Source organism: Halichoeres trimaculatus, unplaced genomic scaffold (assembly GCF_033239565.1).
Source record: "Halichoeres trimaculatus isolate MK-OKI-2021-1 unplaced genomic scaffold, fHalTri1.1 fHalTri1_scaffold_21, whole genome shotgun sequence".
In the NCBI taxonomy this organism is placed as follows: domain Eukaryota; kingdom Metazoa; phylum Chordata; class Actinopteri; order Labriformes; family Labridae; genus Halichoeres; species Halichoeres trimaculatus.
In genome coordinates, this window is record NW_027437199.1 from 15,151,754 (window position 1) to 15,170,097 (window position 18,344).

Here is an 18,344-nt window from a genome sequence, read left to right on the forward strand (position 1 = left end):
TGTTGTATGCAGAATCCTAGACCTAGTTCCCGTAAGTTGTTCAGGTCTTGGTTGTCTGTGGCAGATGTAAGCAGAGCCGTTTACACTTTATTGGGCAAGGAAATGTATTTGGCAACTCCTGCATGCAGAACATAATGAAACTTTTTTTAAAAAGTAAATGAAAAATAAGTTTTATGTCCTCTAATAACACTCTATGGTTGATTTTGTAAATTTCAAAGGATTTCCGGGAGTGCTCCATAAAGGACTACCCGAGTTCCTGAGCGTCATTGGAGTCAACAAGAACATTCAGAGAAAATACCACTTAGGGGCAGCACAACAAACTGTTTACACTCTGGCAAAAATCTGGGTATGAATCCAGGAAGGTTTAACTGCATTTTGACTTAGCAGCCACTAACACATGAGTATTAAGTTGCAATTTTTTAATAGACATGAGTTAGATATTGACAAAATTTGCATGACTTCCTGTAATGCAATTGTAACTTAGTGTCATTATGATAATAATTTCATATAATTTGTTATACGCTGTTATTGTTAGCATGCAGAAAGTTTTGTAATTGGCTGTGTGTCCCTAGAGGTCCCTGCCTCAGGCTTTGGCATCCCACATGTGGACGTGGAAAAGCAGTGAACTTCAAAACAGAGCCTTACCACCTATTATATAGGTTTCTGCATGCTAGCACACCTGCCTTACGTTTTAATGTGCATAGAAGAAAAGCCAAGGCAGGGAGAGCATCAGCAAAGACCCAGGTTACAGAGCAGGGTGACCATAAGTGACAAAATATGATATTATAGTTGTTGTTAATAAAGTTGTATCTCACTTGCATTTATTTCAAAGAAACTTTTCAGTTTAACAAGCAGCTTTACGGTACATTAGCATGTTTATCCAGAGGAGGTGCGAAAATCGACCCCAAAATAAAGCTCCCTGTTGCTTTAATGGAAACCTTTTTAGAGGTTTATGCAAACAGTTTTAGTAGTAGCAATTTGTGCTTTAATAAATGTGCACTGAATGCACTGAATGAGTTCTCTAAACACTCCATCAAAGTCATTTTTCTGAAATGAATTTTAAAAACCAGGTCACCATTTCCTGCAGTTTAACTCAGGCATGATTCATTCTTGTTGTTGTGTTGCAGCATTCCAATTCGCTCTGTTTAGCCATGAAAGGCTGGTGTTTTATTTTCTAACAGGTTTTCTTTTCTTGGCGAGATGACTGATGCGTTGGCTCCCTGGGTGTTGCTTTTCAAAGCTCCCACATCTGATGCAAACAGTGTCTTCATTTTTCAAACACAATCTGTTGATGAGTGTCATCAAAACAGAAACATCAGACCTTTCTTCTCGGGGGATCTTTTAGAAAAGGATTAGTGGGGCTGCAGCAGGGCCGACGTTCAGGGGGTCTGGTGATGTCTGTTAAAGATTTGGGCTTGAGTTCAGTTGCCCTGCTGTTTGCCAAATACTGGGTTTGTTAAATCCTAAGGCTGAGTGTAGATCATTGCACTGTTTTCATATCTGTGACATTTTTTTTTTTTTGGCTCTTGTATTGGAAAAGGATTTAAGGACTTGTCTCAGCTTTTACAACAGCTCGTCTGATGTGAGCAAATAGCACTTAAAACAACAAAACGTGCTTGCAAGCTTTTTAACAGGAAACACAATTAAAAGCTTTCTCTCTCTTGTTATTTTTTGTAAGTACATCTTCACTTAAAGAGATTTTCTCTCAACCACCTGCAGGCAAAGTGATAGAAGATGCCTCAGGACTTTTATTTCTAACAGGAAACAGTCTGCATTCATTCCTCTGATAACACAAATTTACATTTCTGCTTTGAAGTCTTATAAACTGCACTGTTAGGTTAAAACAAACCTCTCTGTAAATTCCTTATTTGGATGTTGAACTGTTTTACATTCATGATGTACTTTAGGTTGACTTTCAACAATTACCAACTCAAGAGGTTTGAGTTGGCAGTGGCTATAAGTCTGTTAGGACCTGGAAAGGGTGCTGAGGTGTCAGTTCAAGGAGGTTTGAAAATTGTGCTGCCAGCTGGAGAGGTTCCACTTTAATCTGGGAACTACCCAGTGCCTTTGAGGGAGACACCAAACCCTAAATTGCTCTTTGGGCACTCATCTAAGTGCAGGCACCCTTACTCTGACATGTCCCCATGTTCATAGGATCCCTGAGATCTGGTCTGATGACATGACAGCATCATGCAGTTGCTGCAGATTTGTCAGCTGAACATCCATGATGAGAATCTCCTGTTCCACCACATCCCAAATGTGCTCTATTGGATTGAGATCTGGGGACTGTGGAGACCATTTGAGTACAGGGAAGTCATTGTCATGTTCAAGAAACCAGTCTGAGATGATTCCAGCTTTATGACATGGAGCGTTATCCTGCTGGAAGTAGCCATCAGAAGATGGGTACACTGTGCTCTTAAAAGGGATGGACATGGTCAGCAACAACTTGACTTTAAACCAAGGGGCCCAAAGTGAGCCAAGAAAATATCCCCCACACTATTACACCACCAGCAGCCTGAACCGTTGATACAAGGCAGGATGGATCCATGCTTTCATCTTGTTGACGCCAAATTCTGACCCTACCATCTGAATGTGGAGCAGAAATCCAGACTTCATCAGACCAGGCAACGTTTTTCCAATCTTCTATTGTCCAGTTTTGGTGTTGCTGTGTGAATTGTAGCCTCAGTTTCCTGTTCTCAGCTGACAGGAGGGTCACTTGGTGTGGTCTTCTGCTGCTGTAGCCCATCTGCCTCAAGGTTGGACGTGTTGTGTGTTCAGAGATGCTCTTCTGCAGATATTGGTTGTAACCAGTGGTTATTTGAGTTGCTGTGCCTTTCTATCAGCTCCAACCAGTCTGGTCATCAACAAGGTATCTTGGCCCACAGAACTGCTGCTCACTGGATATTTTCTCTTTTTGGGGCCATTCTCTGTAAACCCTGGAGATGGTTGTGGGTGAAAATCCCAGTAGAACAGCAATTTCTGAAATACTCAGACCAGCCCGTCTGGCACCAAAAACCATGTCATATTCAAAGTCCCTTAAATCACCTTTCTTCCCCATTCTGATGCTCCGTTTGAACTGCAGCAGATCATCTTGACCATATCTACATGCCTAAATGCACTGAGTTGCTGCCATGGGATTGGCTGATTAACAAGTACAGTGGCTGGAGAGTGTATACTGGTAAACAAACTTGAGAAATAGTTTTCTATTTTTGTGTGGAGAACACTAATTCAACCTTTATTGTGCTTTTAATTGATGTATCTGGAAGAAATGAATGAAGTTGAAAGCTGTCTTAAAGGACAGTAGTCATGTCATTCAAAACTGAATGTGACTTGAAAAGCATTTCTAAAAAGCTAGACCATGAATAAACTTCAAGACAACAAATCAAATCAACAGAATTAAAATGGGGTTGAGGTTTTGTTATTATTTTTCATATTTTGGCAGTGAAATTGATTAATACTGAGTTACATTTTTCTCTTTATTGGCTGCTGGTTTCAAGGCTGAAAGTACAGTTAATGCCACTTTTGCAGAGCTGCTCACAGTTTCAGTTTGTATGTCCTTCCCTGTAAAATATTCCTTGTATTTTTCATGCAGGGATACTTTTATTTATTAATGATATCTCGCCTTTTCAGCCAGGCTTAGATTAGAAGCACCCGAGCAGAGTAAAAGGTTAACTGGGGACTTTGCATTCTTATAGTGAGTTTTACTGACAATAAAAACTGAATTCTATTATGTAAATACCCTGTTTTATGAAATTTAGGAACAAATCCACTAAACAGCCCTAACAGCAGCAGTGACAGCATGTCCGGGGCTGGGGGATCCTCTCCGACACAGCAGCAGTGCAGCACATCTAAAGCTGGGCTGTGGGATTCCCACGTGAAATGCTTTTCTCTGTATATGCTGGCAGAGGAAGCAGAGCCCGCTTCCAAGTACAACTCCAAATCCAGTCAGAGAAACCACAGCCTCCCTGTGTGATGCGTTTCCTTCAGAGAGGTACTGGCAGCACTTCTCTTTCATCTAAAGCAGCTCTGCTCGTCGTGTGTTTGTCTCTCACATCTTCCTTTGTTGAGGGAGAAGAAGAGTGAGCATCATGCACATTTTAAGCATTCACGTGCATCATCATTGATGTAGACAGAAGCAAGATGAGGTGAATGTTGGAGAAGACAAGTCGTCAGAAGTTGAGTGTGTAATCAAAATGGAATTTTCTCCCTTTCCTGTTCCTCTGTCTTATATTTGCCTTTCATTTTCTACCTGCTGCTAGAGTCTGTGCTGTAGCAGCAGCCACAAGTTGGTTTTTGAATCTTTATTAGTACAGGCATACCAAAAATCTGTACACTGGAATAAACATACAGGACATTTAGATCAGAAATTGATAGCAGTGACGTAAAATTCCCATATTAGCAATCAAGCGGCAACCTCCTGTCTAAAAATATGAGTCAATGAGGAAGTGCTAAAATCTGCTGTGTCTCAAGTGTCCACTTGAGGCTGGCTCCAGAAGTACAGGAAGTCACATACACACCAAGCCAAAAGAAGCAGATTTCAAAGCAGAAATTAACCTATTTACAGCCTGGTTCAAAAAATGTCTCCTGTCTGAATCGCAAATTTTACTATCGGCACCCACTGTACAGGGGATGAATTTTTTTCTAACTCGGTTCAGAGGACATTAAGATCATGAACTGGCCCAATCAGAGGCACAGCTCAGGTCACGTGACCAACAGGCGCTGTATAGCTGTACGCAAATCCCTTGCCACTACCAATATGGCCACTATAACCATATGCTTAATTTTCCATTTCAGAAATAGTCGGGTGACATCAGGGAGACTACGTCCATGTTTTATACAGTCATTGTTAGCAAAACAACACCTGGCAAAGTGAGTTACTATAAAGGAATAAAATGTGTCTTTAAGTTGTGCAACCTCGGACAAAAATAATTTACACATTAAATGATAAAAACCTCTAAATTCCTATAAGCCTAGATTATACATCTGCATCAAATAAAAGGTGAAGTCTTTGAGTCCCCTGACATGCACTTTCCTAATGTTACCGGGTTAAAATGACTGATAGCAAGCCCTGTGATTGGTCAGCTTGACTGCACCATGAGTCCTGTATGTACGATACTTCCATCAATACATCACCTTAATGTGTCGCGTCCTCTGACGTCTCCTCTCTATTCTCTCTTGTTATTGCTGCATGATCACCAGGGGCTCCAATTGAACATGCTAAGCTCAGAGTTGATGTGAGAAAAGCAAGCAGAGAATTCATGAAGCAGGGCGGGAAACAGGAACTCAAACTTTAAAGAGTGGTGGATTCACTGCAGATGTATAAACCTGGCTTTAGGAATAGTTCAGTGTCTTTCTTTCTTTTTTTTTTGGGCAGGGTGTGTGGGCTGAATAACCCACAGGAGATGACTGTCAGTGTTGTGCAAGTTCACACTGAAAATAAGCTTGCTCAAAGTCCAGTCCTCATAGATTAAAATGGACATGTTCAAATCCATGTTTCATAGTTTTTTTTGGTTTTTGCCAAAATTGTTAAAACATCTGAGAGAACTGAAAAAAATCTACCTTTTTTGCCTCCAAAACATGGTTTCATTTCATGTTAATGTGACCAGATGAAGTGAAGCCTCACTGCTTTACTCCCTCTTAAATGTTGTATTACAGCAGCTCATGTCTCTGGCATGGTGTCAATATATTTCCTGAGAACTTCAACCCCATGCCTTCTGCAACTCAAAACAAAGGTTTCCTGTTGAATGAATAAAAGATCTGTCTAGGTTTTTTTTCCAACTTGCCCAAACTTACAGGAAGGGGTAGAGATCTGGATTTTGAGTGGGACAGAAAATCATTTTCAATGCTCCAGCAGATTCCTTCTGTGGAAGGTAGTTCTGGCAAACGCTGAGAAAATGTTTAGGGTAACTGTCCTCCAAAAAAAAGTACAGGCCCCAATGAGACGACTCCCAGATGGTACTGTGTGCCCACGTATCCATTGTGCCATCAATTTTCACTAGGTCACTTGTCCCTGGGACTGAATTAGTTGGCAAGACACACTCGTTTTAATACTTCTTCCCCCTCCTTCTGTCAAACATACACTCTTTATTTTTTGCCTTGGACCAAAACTTGGATTCATCAGTCTGTAACACCTAATACCAATTTTTCTTTGTCCATTTTGTGCTTTCTTGTGCAAATTTCAGGTTTTACATTCTATTTTTTTTCTCTCGATGATGTTTTTTTTTTTGCTGTTATTCTGCCAACAAGTCCTTCTTCTCCAAGTTTACCACTCACAGTCTCTGAAGACACTGTTACTGTACTGAACTGTTACCATTGGTCAGTGGTAAATATACACTCACTGCCCACTTTATTAGGCACACCTGTCCAACTGCTCGTTAACACAAATTTCTAATAAGCCAATCACATGGCAGCAACTCAGTGCATTTAAGCATGTAGACATGGTCAAGACGATCTGCTGCAGTTCAAACCAAGCATCAGAATGGGGAAGAAGGGTGATTTAAGGGACTTTGGTCTCAGTATCTCAGAAACTGCTGATCTACTGGGATTTTCACGCACAACCATCTCTAGGGATACAGAGAAGGGTCCCAAAAAGAGAAAATATCCAGTGAGCGGCAATTCAGTGGGCCAAAATGCCTTGTTGATGCCAGAGGTCAGAGGAGAATGGACAGACTGGTTGGAGCTGATAGAAAGGCAACAGTAACTCAAATAACCACTGGTTACAACCGAGGTCTGCAGAAGAGCATCTCTGAACGCACAACACGTCCAACCTTGAGGCAGATGGGCTACAGCAGCAGAAGACCACACCGGGTGACCCTCCTCTCAGCTAAGAACAGGAAACTGAGGCTACAATTCACACAGGTTCACCAAAACTGGACAATAGAAGATTAGAAAAACGTTGCCTGGTCTGATGAGTCTGGTTTTCTGCTCCACATTCAGATGGTAGGGTCAGAATTTGGTGTCAACAACATGAAAGCATGGATCCATCCTGCCTTGTATCAACGGTTCAGGCTGCTGCTGGTGTAATGGTGTGAGGGATATTTTCTTGGCACACTTTGGGCCCCTTAGTACCAACTGAGCATGGTTTAAAGTCCACAGCCTACCTGAGTGTTGCTGCTGACCATGTCCATCCCTTTATGAGCACAGTGTACCCATCTTCAGATGGCTACTTCCAGCAGGATAACGCTCCATGTCATAAAGCTGGAATCATCTCAGACTAGTTTCTTGAACATGACAATGAGTTCCCTGTACTCAAATGGCCTCCACAGTCCCCAGATCTCAATCCAATAGAGAGAACCTTTGGGATGTGGTGGAACGGGAGATTCTCATCATGGATGTTCAGCCAACAAAACTGCAGCAACTACGTGATGCTATCATGTCAATATGGACCAAACTCTCTGAGGAATGTTTCCAGTACCTTGTTGAATCTATGCCACCAAGGATTAATGCAGTTCTGAAGGCAAAAGGGGGTCCAACCTGGTACTAGCAAGGTGTACCTAATAGAGTGGCTGGTGAGTGGAAGTGTTAAACAGCTGCCACACACATATCTCTCTATTGAAGCAGCTGTTTCCATCACTGTTAGTCCAGACCTTCAGTTTTTACAGCAGCTAGAAAGTGTTGCTGTCCACTAACATAACAAGCTGACGTGAAAGTGTAATTATCTGGGTTTGGTTGAGCTGCCACTGTGCAGGCGGTGCGGGTGGATCTCGCAGAGGTGTTTCAGATTTACTGTTTACCGCAGCAGCACCAGTGAGAGTCTCAGCAGAAGGACACCTCAAGAAAATGTCACAAGCAATTAGAAGAGAAAGGAGCAGCTCAGGCTCTAAATAATTCAGACAACAGAGCATGATCTGGAAATTGGCTCCAAATACTGCAGAGCTGTGCTTTTCCCATCACATATCAGAGATTTTGAGAGAGCTGCTTGTTGTTGTGAGAAATCCAGAAGAGGGGCCATTTCAGTCATTAGATGTATACCTGTGATTTCATTCACATAGCGTAACTTTCCCCCCACAGCTGAGAAAATATCCTTGGCTTCCGATGCCAGGATGTGATTTGCCATCTTAGCTGCTCTGCTTAGAGCCTGAGCTTGTATTCAGTGGTCTTAAAGGAACACTACACCAATTAAGCACAAGACGACTGTGTCGTGAGGAATGTTTCTTTACCACATCTTTTGTGCCTTAAAGGAAACTCTGTAAAGTCATCAGTTATCACAGGCCCTTTTCTTATAGCGCTGTAAAGGAGTTCCCCTGTCCCCACGCCTTTATACTTTCATGGTGATCCCACAGAGCGTATTATTGGTGTCCCAGTGTGTGATTTCACATTACGTTATGGCATTGCAGAACCACAGCGGCTTAACACACAGCTGAAGACACACACATACAGCCCCCACATACAGCCCTGCTTGACTTTGCCTTCTCTGCTGTCTTACAGTGTATCCTGTCTTCTCCTTCTGGCGCATTTTAAAAGAAATATTTGTATTCCGAGTTGTTTCTACCATTATTTTCCAGCTAGAAGACATTTTTTGTTGAATTTACTGACATCTTACTCGAGCTCTCAGATGTCAATCAACTGTCCGGACTAGTGGGAAAATATGGAATAATTTGGCAGGAGGATGGATAGTAATGTCTTTGTGTTCATGATACAAACAAGACAACAGGGGTAAAACAAACTGAGTTCCAAGACAACATTTTGAGTCAAGTTTTCTACCACGCAGATGGCACTGTTTGAATCTTTGGAAAGTGAAGTCCAGAGCTGCTTATTTCTACAGATGCCACTTAAGAGGTCCAAACTCAAGATTTTAAAGGATCATGGATAAAAAGGAATTTGTGATTTAAAATGAAAGGCACACATTCCCCATTATTGAAGAGGTAACATTTTATAAAATTAATGAAGATTTAACTTTAGGAGTTTTATTATAGGAAGGACAATGTTGGCGGTAAAGTCACAAAAATGAGACATATTTTTGGGGTTTCCCAGAGAAAAAGAGTTTAAACCATTTTTTTGTTAAGACTCCTTCCAGCAATGTGAAGTTTTAGTGCAGATGTGTAGCTCTTTCTGGCACTCTCAGCTGACTGTATAATAGTTGAGGCTTATTATCAATAGCATTTATGGTTATATGTGATGAATTGATCTACTGCCCATTACCAGGCTTGCACTACCTCCCTCAGCTGGTCTCTTTTTTCTTCCACTGACAGTTACACTATTTACTATTGACTAAAAAGTACCCGCTACCTTTCTTTAAATGTGTGATTATGGCTAAAATGATGTAGAAAAGGCACTAAAAAAACTCCACTCAACTCCACTGATATTACCAACACAGTCGAGGCAGATGTCAGTCCAACATGAGCCTGGTTGTGCCCAAGGTTTATGCCGGTTAAAGAGATGTTTCCCTACCATTGTAACTTGCTAACTTGCTTAAAGCTGCAAAACTGCAAAGTGCTGTTCCCATGGTGGGTTAAGGTGAGGTAAGACTCCTCGTTGGCTCTCTGTTTCAGAAATAAGGCTTTATCAACGTTAACAGGTCTAGACCTGTAAATGTTTTTGGAAAGTGTCTTGAGATGCTGTTTGTTATGATATGGGGCTAGATCGACTAAAGATTGAACTTGTCTGTTTCCCTATCCAGCACATTGAAGTGGTTTCTTGCCTTTTGGTGATCCGTCTTCTTGGTAAAATACCTCGGTGCTATATAATGATATAGTGGTTGTGTCAGAGGGAAGGACTCAGCTCACTTTTTAGATAACAACAGATAATAAATAAATAAATAAATAAATAAATAAATAAATAAATAAATGGTGAAGGGCATCTAACTTATGGAGAAGGAAACAATCCTGAAAATTCCCCTAAGTGTATTTATGAGTTTAAAAAGTTGCTGTAAAGTTTTCAGATTCATTCTTATATTACAGGGGAATCAAAAAAATGGTTTTGATTCATTATGGGAAAGGATGTAGCTGAATTGAATCTTTACCCATTAAAGACTCAAACTAAGGTCATTGTGTGCTCCTTAGATGATTCAAAATTTCTTTTCAGTCTGTCTCTCTTTTGTTCCCTTGACTCAAATTTAATTGAAATTTTCCATTTTCAAAAGCTTAATTTCACATTTTGAAAAGTGATTTTGTCAAAGCAACAATTTTCAGCTTTATTTTGCAAAGGAGGGTTTATGACACTAGAAAAAATATAAAATGGTTTTCTATCATTTATCTATCTATTTATAATTAATTATTTATTTATCTATTAGCAGGTTTTGATTATGAAAAATAAATACCTACATCTATCCAATGAGCACTATCAAGACAGTCAAACAGAGGGTAGGTTTTCAGAAAATGCCTTCAAACACTGAAAAAAGGAAAACACGATCCTCTTTGATGACAAATCTGTTTTCAGATACACTGTAGTCGGAACCATCTGCTAGCTTTTCTGTATAAGGACAGAGAAAAAGGTCTTGAATTGTATATCCTTGATCCCTGGTCAAACCAGAAACAGCCACGTTAGGGAGTATCCTAAAACTCTCACAGCTGCTGCTCAGAGGAGAGTGGGCTGAAGTAAAATGAGGGACAGACATGCTTTAAAACTTCATAATAACACTGAAGTCAGGGATTTTAGGCACCATGAAAAAAATGACAGTGGGTCGCTAAGTTCACTACCCTGCATATTCTAACACTTTTTGGTCCCCATCAGGAATTAAGTGATGGAGCTGCTGCACATGTGAACAAAAGCTGAAAACCTGCGCGTTAAGTATTGCGTGTGCTTCCAGAAATGTTCGCATGGGTGGGTTTTTTTTCCTGATTTCTTCACAAACCTTCAAAAAGTTGTTGGAGTTGGAGTTAATAAAAAGATGTATTCCTATAATATTCAAAAAAAACATCAAGATACGGAGGAAAACCATCAGCTGTATATTGTATTGGGGCTATAACAGGGTTTATGTGTGCAGATGCTAAAGCAGACTGATGAGGAGTGACCAGCTGAAACCTTCACAAATGGATGTCGCTTCAAGTGTCCCTCCAGATGAAAGGACACTCATTTTCGTTTACTCTCCCATCTCTTAATTTCCTGCATGTATCTCTGGTGGAAGGGGCTAAGATGCAAGGAAAAGATGGGGATGCAAGGATGCAACTAGAAACATGAGACAGCAACAAAACAGATATTCGTTTGTGTACGTCCACTTCTGGTTTCAACACTTAATGACTCTTCTTCCTCTCCTCTCTCGTCTACAGCAGTGCACCACGTCCGGACGGGAACCTGTGAGGTGGTGGCGTTGCATCGCTGCTGTAACAAGAACAAAATCGAGGAGCGGTCGCAAACTGTGAAGTGCTCCTGTTTCCCAGGGCAAGTGGCCGGCACCACCAGAGCTGCCCCGTCGTGTGTAGATGGTACGCTCCAGCTGAATATTTCATAGGCCATGTTCATCTTATCCCTAAATTTTGCTGATACTCCTCTCCACAACTCTGGAGGACTAGTTTTGCTGAGCTCATCTATGAGTGTTCCAGCAGAGACTTTGTTCTATAAGATGTTACGGAGAAACTTGAGGTGAAAGTGGTCTGAGATTATAAAAGTAGAACTGTTCAGTAAAGCAAAACCCACAAATAATACAGTCTGTCAGATGAGTGACAGGTTACACCCTTAATCTGTTTTTCTGTTTTAATTTAATTTAATTTAATTTAATTTTCTATTTTTATTTTACTTTTATAATTTTATTTTATTTTTTAATTTATTTATTTTTTTATCATTTTATTTTATTTTTTAATTTATTTATTTTTTTATCATTTTATTTTATTTTTATTTATTGTAATTTAATTTAATATATTGTGTTATTTTATCTTAGTTTTTTTATTTTAATTTATTTTATTTTATTTTATAATTTTATTTTTATTGATTTATTTTACCAATTTTTTCTTCTTCTTTTTTTTTTTATTTTTTTTTTTACATTTTTTGACAACCTCCTTCAAACTTGGCATCTCTACACTTGCTGACATCATTGCTGACATTCTCTGCTAGTGGACAGCTAAATATTTCAGCACCACCAGCATCATAACCCTGCCTCAGTTTCTGGCCCACTTGTCCTACTTTAGCGCACCTTTGTCCCTGTTGTCAGTCCATCGTTTATCCCCCCGGCATCTTAGCAGTGAGTCCCAGCTGGCCTCAGTCATAAGGGGTACACTGTCTGTGTCAGTGTACTTCTTGGCACAAGTGGTGCAGTCTGTTCTAACAGTCTGTTCTTGGTATCTAATTGCTAAACCCTGAATATAAAATGATCCCACTTAATTTTTTAGATGCAGTCAGGGGACACACTGTTGTCTTTCGTACGAGTTAATTTGATATGATACATAAATTATCAGGCAATTGGTGGTGACTCCTGTGAGGAGCGTTAACTTGTTATAAAACAGATCAAAATAACACTGAGACCCTCAAAGACAATCAAGGCCACCAAAAACAACACGAAATATATCTGCTGGGATTTTTTTAGTAATGCCTAAAACCTCTACCAAAGGGTAGAGGTCAGACCGAGTGGTTTTCATTGGACATAGCAGCTTTTTTTTCCATTTTCCAGTTCAAATATTTACATATTTGTAGTGTTTTTGACTGTATTGAATTAGGCTGAATGTTCTTTTCTTATTTATTAGAAAACAGTAGTATGCTACACCACACTACCCATGCATGTACAGGACAAGTTAAGATAAGAGATAAGATAATCCTTTATTGATCCCCAGAGGGGATTTTAGTAGAGTTTAGTATGGAGATGGGACTTAACACTTTGTTGACTAGGGGTTGGCAAAATCAACACAAAGCTTCTGTTCTTCACAGCAGCACGTGACAGATATTCACCTCTATCTGTGCCCAAGCCTCATCCAACATCCCCATAGATTTGTTCTTTAACTTCCAAAGAAGACAACAAAAATGGATCTAACAACCAAAAATTAAGAATCTTCTTATTTAGATTGATATGGATTATTTTAAATGATGAGCACGTTTAGGTTTGAACAATTGCATTAACCAAGGATTGTGACTGAATACCAGGAGATAAGCACTAAAATTCACAGTTAAATTAATGTCAAAGAAAAAAAAAGAGATTATATTTATTTACTAAGAATACAAATAAGTTTATACTACATATATTACAGTTTGATAAAGTTTCATTTTGCAGATATTTTTGTCCAAAGCTAAACACTTCTTTTCTCATTTTCATTAATATCCTGCAATTTATCTTCTTCGATAGTTTCATAAAGCTGTATGCTGATGATATGATAAAGTCAAGCTTAGTGCTTCCGGCCTGTAAACACGTCACTACACGACTATAGCGTTACCAAAGTCAGCACAACAAATGCACTGCAAAAATTGAAATCAAGGTGTTGGTATTGTTTTCAGTAGAAATGGACATATTTGACTTAATATCAACCACATGCACCTGTCAATTCCATGGAAATGTCTTATTAGAAGACACTAATAGGCATAAATGGCACCTGAATGGCTTGTAAAGAACAAATTTTCCAGGATATGACAAATAGTTTGTTCTTAGTTCCCCACGTTAAATCAGATTAATAATCAGTTTAATTAAAAAAAAGAATTTCACTTGTTTGACTGTATAAATAATATCTGCATACAAGTACTGTATTTTCTCCCCCCCAAAAAAGGATCAATTAATTTACAAAACTACAAATATGGAGTTTGTAACTCTTTTTGTTTCTTCCTTGAAAAAGTTGTAGTCATCGTCTTACTCAAACATGAGCACACTACAAAGTATAATATTAAAGATGGGGTTGGAGAAGTTGCAGGAGGTGAATTTTTGGTTCCCAAAGATAGAAGAATATATTTGAATAAAGGTAGATTTTTTTTTTATTTTAAGAAATAATCAAGCAGTGATAAAGGCTTTGAATCTGCAGTGTAATTATTTCCTTTCATATCCTGTCTTACTCTTTGACTTGATGGACTGACATACACCTTTTTTAAATTTGTACCCAGGGAATCAATCGGCTGAACTGAGGGGCCTACAAAGAGTCTCCTGAAGAGTTCTTAATCGCCTTTTAATGAATGTGAAGCTGTCCTCTGCACACTGTACAGTCAATGACCTACAGAGTCTTTAGCATGCTAATGTGTCTGACCCCCAACTTGGCTCAAGTGTCTGCCTCACTTTAGTCTGAACAGCGGCTGTTTCTGGCTAAAGGCTGGACTCAATCGTGTTTGACCTATTCCCTGACATTTTACTATTGACATTTTCTGCAAATTAAAGCTGTGAGCCACCGGCCTCAGTTTAAAGCTCCACGGGTGATCTCAGTAAAAAATGATCAGCACTTAACCTTTTAATTATTCTTTCTTCTACAACCAAGGGATTACCTTTAGCTCCGCTCTGTGTGAGACACGAGGCTCTTTATATGAAGACAAATGACCCTGAAGACATCTTTAAAAAACTTGAACAGATTTTCTTATGAAAACTTAAAGATACAAAAAGTACCAGCAAACTTTAGCAACCATAATGTCACATTTGATTAAAATACAAACCCCACGGGTGCAGCAGAGCTAAACATTATTTAAAGTAATGCAGTAGTTTCCATGCAAAGTCAATGGACTCATGTGATCTAAATGCAGTAGGTGAATGGAAAAAATGACTATTGTTGAATTTATGATCCGCTGTTGCCAAAAGGTCAAAGGTTATGTGCTTAACAAGATAAAAACTCAATTCATATGTTCTGATTTTGAATTGATCTTCCAAGCTTCGACCTCCTTATTAGTCCAATATGTTTGAAGCCAAACATCTTGAGTGAAGTCTGTTTGCATAAAATCCAGAACAACACATTAACACATTTAAACACTGCTGTTGAAACAGCTGAAATTCAGACTTTATTCGGTTAGACTTCCAAAGGAGCCAGATATAAGGAGCAGGATAATTAAGTTGGCTGGATATTTTCAGCAGATGTAAAGAAAAACTCTGTTTTTGCTGAATGCAAACTCTAAATAAATGCAAAGTGGTGTAAAATAAGAAAATTGCATTTGCTGTACACACTTTTTACCTTAGGCAAAACAAAAGCTCCATAATGCTACACTGAGCTAAACACTACTATATCTTCCCAGATATGTTAAGCTTCACTCCAGAGACACTCAACTATTGATTTTTTAAGAGTTTTTGAACAAGGGTTTCATTGTTTTCTCAGTAGTTGTACATGTCTTGGATTGAACATTTTGGAGCTGAAGGTCAAAAAGATGTTTTTACAGCTACAGAGGGATAAAAGAAGCAGATATACTTTTAATGGTTTGCTCCCGGATGTTTTCAACCTAAGCAGCCGTTGGTTTTAAAGCATCATTTAATGTTCAGTGAAACTGATCCTGCACACTTTATGTATGCTTGGTTATCAATATTCTCATTTCATTTCATGAGAAACCTTTGTGGCTTTTTAATAGCTGCTGTTGCACAACCACCATCTGCTTGCAGTTGACCTGATGTCTTTTTTTACACCACACTGCTGCTGTAACCATGGCTTAGTGATATAAGCTAATTCCCTTATGTCATAAAGTATCCATTCTGTGCAATTTACCCCAGTGACGATCTGGTGTTATGTGTGGATCATAATAACCGTCCTCTTCATCAAGGGGACGGCTAATGCTAGTGAAATGTAGATAATGACCTCTGCAATAGGCCAAATTTGAATAATATTGAGTACAAAAGAATAACTGGAGCTTAGATTCTTCTTTTATGGAGGCAATTTAGGTAGCGCTCATACAGCAGCTGAAGGTTCCCCCCAGATTACTGGAGTCACATATTTTCCCTCTTTGAAAACGAAGGAGTTTATGACAAGGCTCTCGACATCCCATGTGTTTGAACACTCGAAATAGATGTTGTGAGTGTTGCTATTTAAAAAGTAAATCTTACATCACATTCCTGTGACAGCTGTCAAACTGACTTGACAAAGCTACAACATAATGATTTGACTGTCATAGTAGGAGACGCCTCATTTCAGTAACACAAGGTCATAGAAAAAAGAAATGTAATCTTAAAAAAGAGCATGGTGATAATGAGATGAAGATAAAGCAATGTTGATCATTTTTTTCTCTGAGGCTGGAGAACTATTGAGCAGAAAGAAGGCAGTGACAAAAAGCTATGGCTAACATAAGCTAATGGACACTGTATCATTGTCTCTTCTAGGGCAAACATACATAATTAAACTAAACATAACCATGGTCCAACAATAGGAAGCCTATGTGAAAGTGTTAAAACTGCAGTTCATCAAGCGGCTACTTGAGACTGGCTGCAAAAACATAGAAACTAGAAAAACACTCAGAGAGTGCAGACCCCCACCGACACTTAAGTCCTACTTTGATGTTATACTTCCTTTCAGCAGACTGTCTGCAACAATTTGCTGTTAGCTGCAGGTTTGTACGATAATTTGTTAACTCACAGTGTTGAAAATTATGATGACCCAGTACATATTTCATACTCTAGATCTTAGTATCCAGAATATTGGCAGGATCTGGATCGTACTTTTACATCTGTCAGAAATTATGGTGACCTTGTTTTGTATTGTTTTGCGAAGCAATCCGACCATTATCGTGGAGTTATATACACGTGGTGAAAACAGCCCAATCTCATAATGATAAAGAATCCTTAAAATAGACTTGGATCCAGGCAGTGATCTGGATCACCTCCAAAATTTAATCACTTCTTCCTTATCCCGTTTTGAACATTTCCTGAAAATTTCATCAAGATCCGTTAGTTAATTTTTGAGTTATGTTGTTAACAGACAAACAAACAAACTCTTCCAAAAACATAACCTCCATGGTGGAGGTAATTAAACGTAAATATTTACAGTCTGGTCCATAAAAACTGTACAGGGAGTTATTTACATTACAAGTTTTGCCCAGATAAGGGCATGGCTGCTTTGACTGACAGGTAAGAGTACCCTGTAGCCGTCTGCAAAGAGGCCAAAGGCCCGCCTCTTTGCCTCATACAAACCCAAGTGAAGCTTGGTTGAGTCCAGCATTACCAAGACCATAACTGTCAACAATTTTCTTCAAAAATCTGATCAGAAACTAATGTTGACGCGAAGGACGATACAGTCTATGACTAAAACCTACAGTAAAGCAGCTCAAAGCTGTTTAGATAGCATTGAAGAAAATGACTGACAACTCTGACTTCTTAATTGTGTGCTTTGTATCCAGCTCACTTTGAATTATGAAAATTATGTGCTACATTAAAACAAAGAAATGATACTCATTATCAGTTGAACATGTATCATTTTAGTCTTACATTTGGTTTTCAGGCAGTTATTTCTTGGGGAGAGACCAAAATAAAACATGTAGGCTTGTAACTGTGACAAAAACAAAGCTTATGTAAGACATTATCTGTTTGTCTCACCTTTTTGTCATCACTGCTCATCTAACTTTTGATAGGAGTGAAGATTTACTTCATAATTCTGCTGCTTTTTATTCCAAGAAATGTTTGTGTTAGCTAACACTACTAGCAGATGTGTTGCACTGGTTTCCAGTGAAGGGATGTTTCATTATTGTCTATAAATACTCACAATCTTACCAAAATGCTATTTGATGCTAATTAGTACAACAGGTCATGCTAAATCAATGTGTAGCTTGGGAATACACAGTGAACACACACTTTCATTGATGAATCAGATATCAAGGCAAAGGTCGAAGAATGTCACAGCTTGCTCCTTGACCTCTACGTCTCTCCACAGCTTCAATAGTGGAGCAGAAGTGGTGGTGTCAGATGCATCCGTGCCTTGATGGGGAGGAATGCAAAGTTCTGCCTGACCTGAAAGGCTGGAGCTGTGCTACAGGGAACAAGATCAAAACGACAAAGGTAAGTTTAAGAAACGAAACAGGCGTCACTTTCGTGGCAGGTCCATATTCCGTCCTGTTAAATCTGACCTGGCATATTTCAACTCTCAAGGTTAACAGGCCGCAGCTTCGGTTACATTCTTCTGCCCTGCCCTTACCTAAAAACAGCAAATGTTTGCAGTCTTTGCCTGAGTCCCTGGGGGCCTGTAATCAATGGGCTGCCATGTCTCCTTAGCACTTCCAGGCCACTCTGAGCACCCAAACTGGCCAATTACTCACTCCAATTACCTGCTTTTAACATTGTAACATGATGCCTGTATCCTTCACTGTTATATGACGACCCGTTGACTTCAGTTCTGTCTCTCTCCATGTACTTAATTATTTAAACTGCCCGCAACACCTGCCTGGAGCCAAAAGCCTGGAGCCTGGGGCTATTGATCCAGCGACTTGTCGGGACCTCAAAATGAGATACATATGATGATTTTTCTTTTAACAGTTGAGGGATTTTGGGACAAATATCGGGTGATGCCTGGAAATAGATTGTGGTAATTATCAGATCTTCATCAGACCTA

At 39.3% G+C, this 18,344-nt stretch overlaps 1 protein-coding gene across 2 annotated transcripts in view; it reads left to right on the top strand.

The window, feature by feature from the left end:
- LOC141810972 (chemokine-like protein TAFA-2) overlaps positions 1-18,344 on the top strand; it is an 83,612-nt gene that overhangs the window by 54,576 nt on the left and 10,692 nt on the right. For both annotated transcript variants that reach the window (XR_012600134.1, XM_074698843.1), the window contains exons 3-4: positions 11,208-11,363; positions 17,670-17,794. Coding sequence is in view for 1 of the 2 variants with exons in the window: in XM_074698843.1 (XP_074554944.1) it covers positions 11,208-11,363; positions 17,670-17,794 (281 nt within the window). In the remaining variant the exon portion in view is untranslated. The remainder of the gene's footprint in view (positions 1-11,207; positions 11,364-17,669; positions 17,795-18,344) is intronic.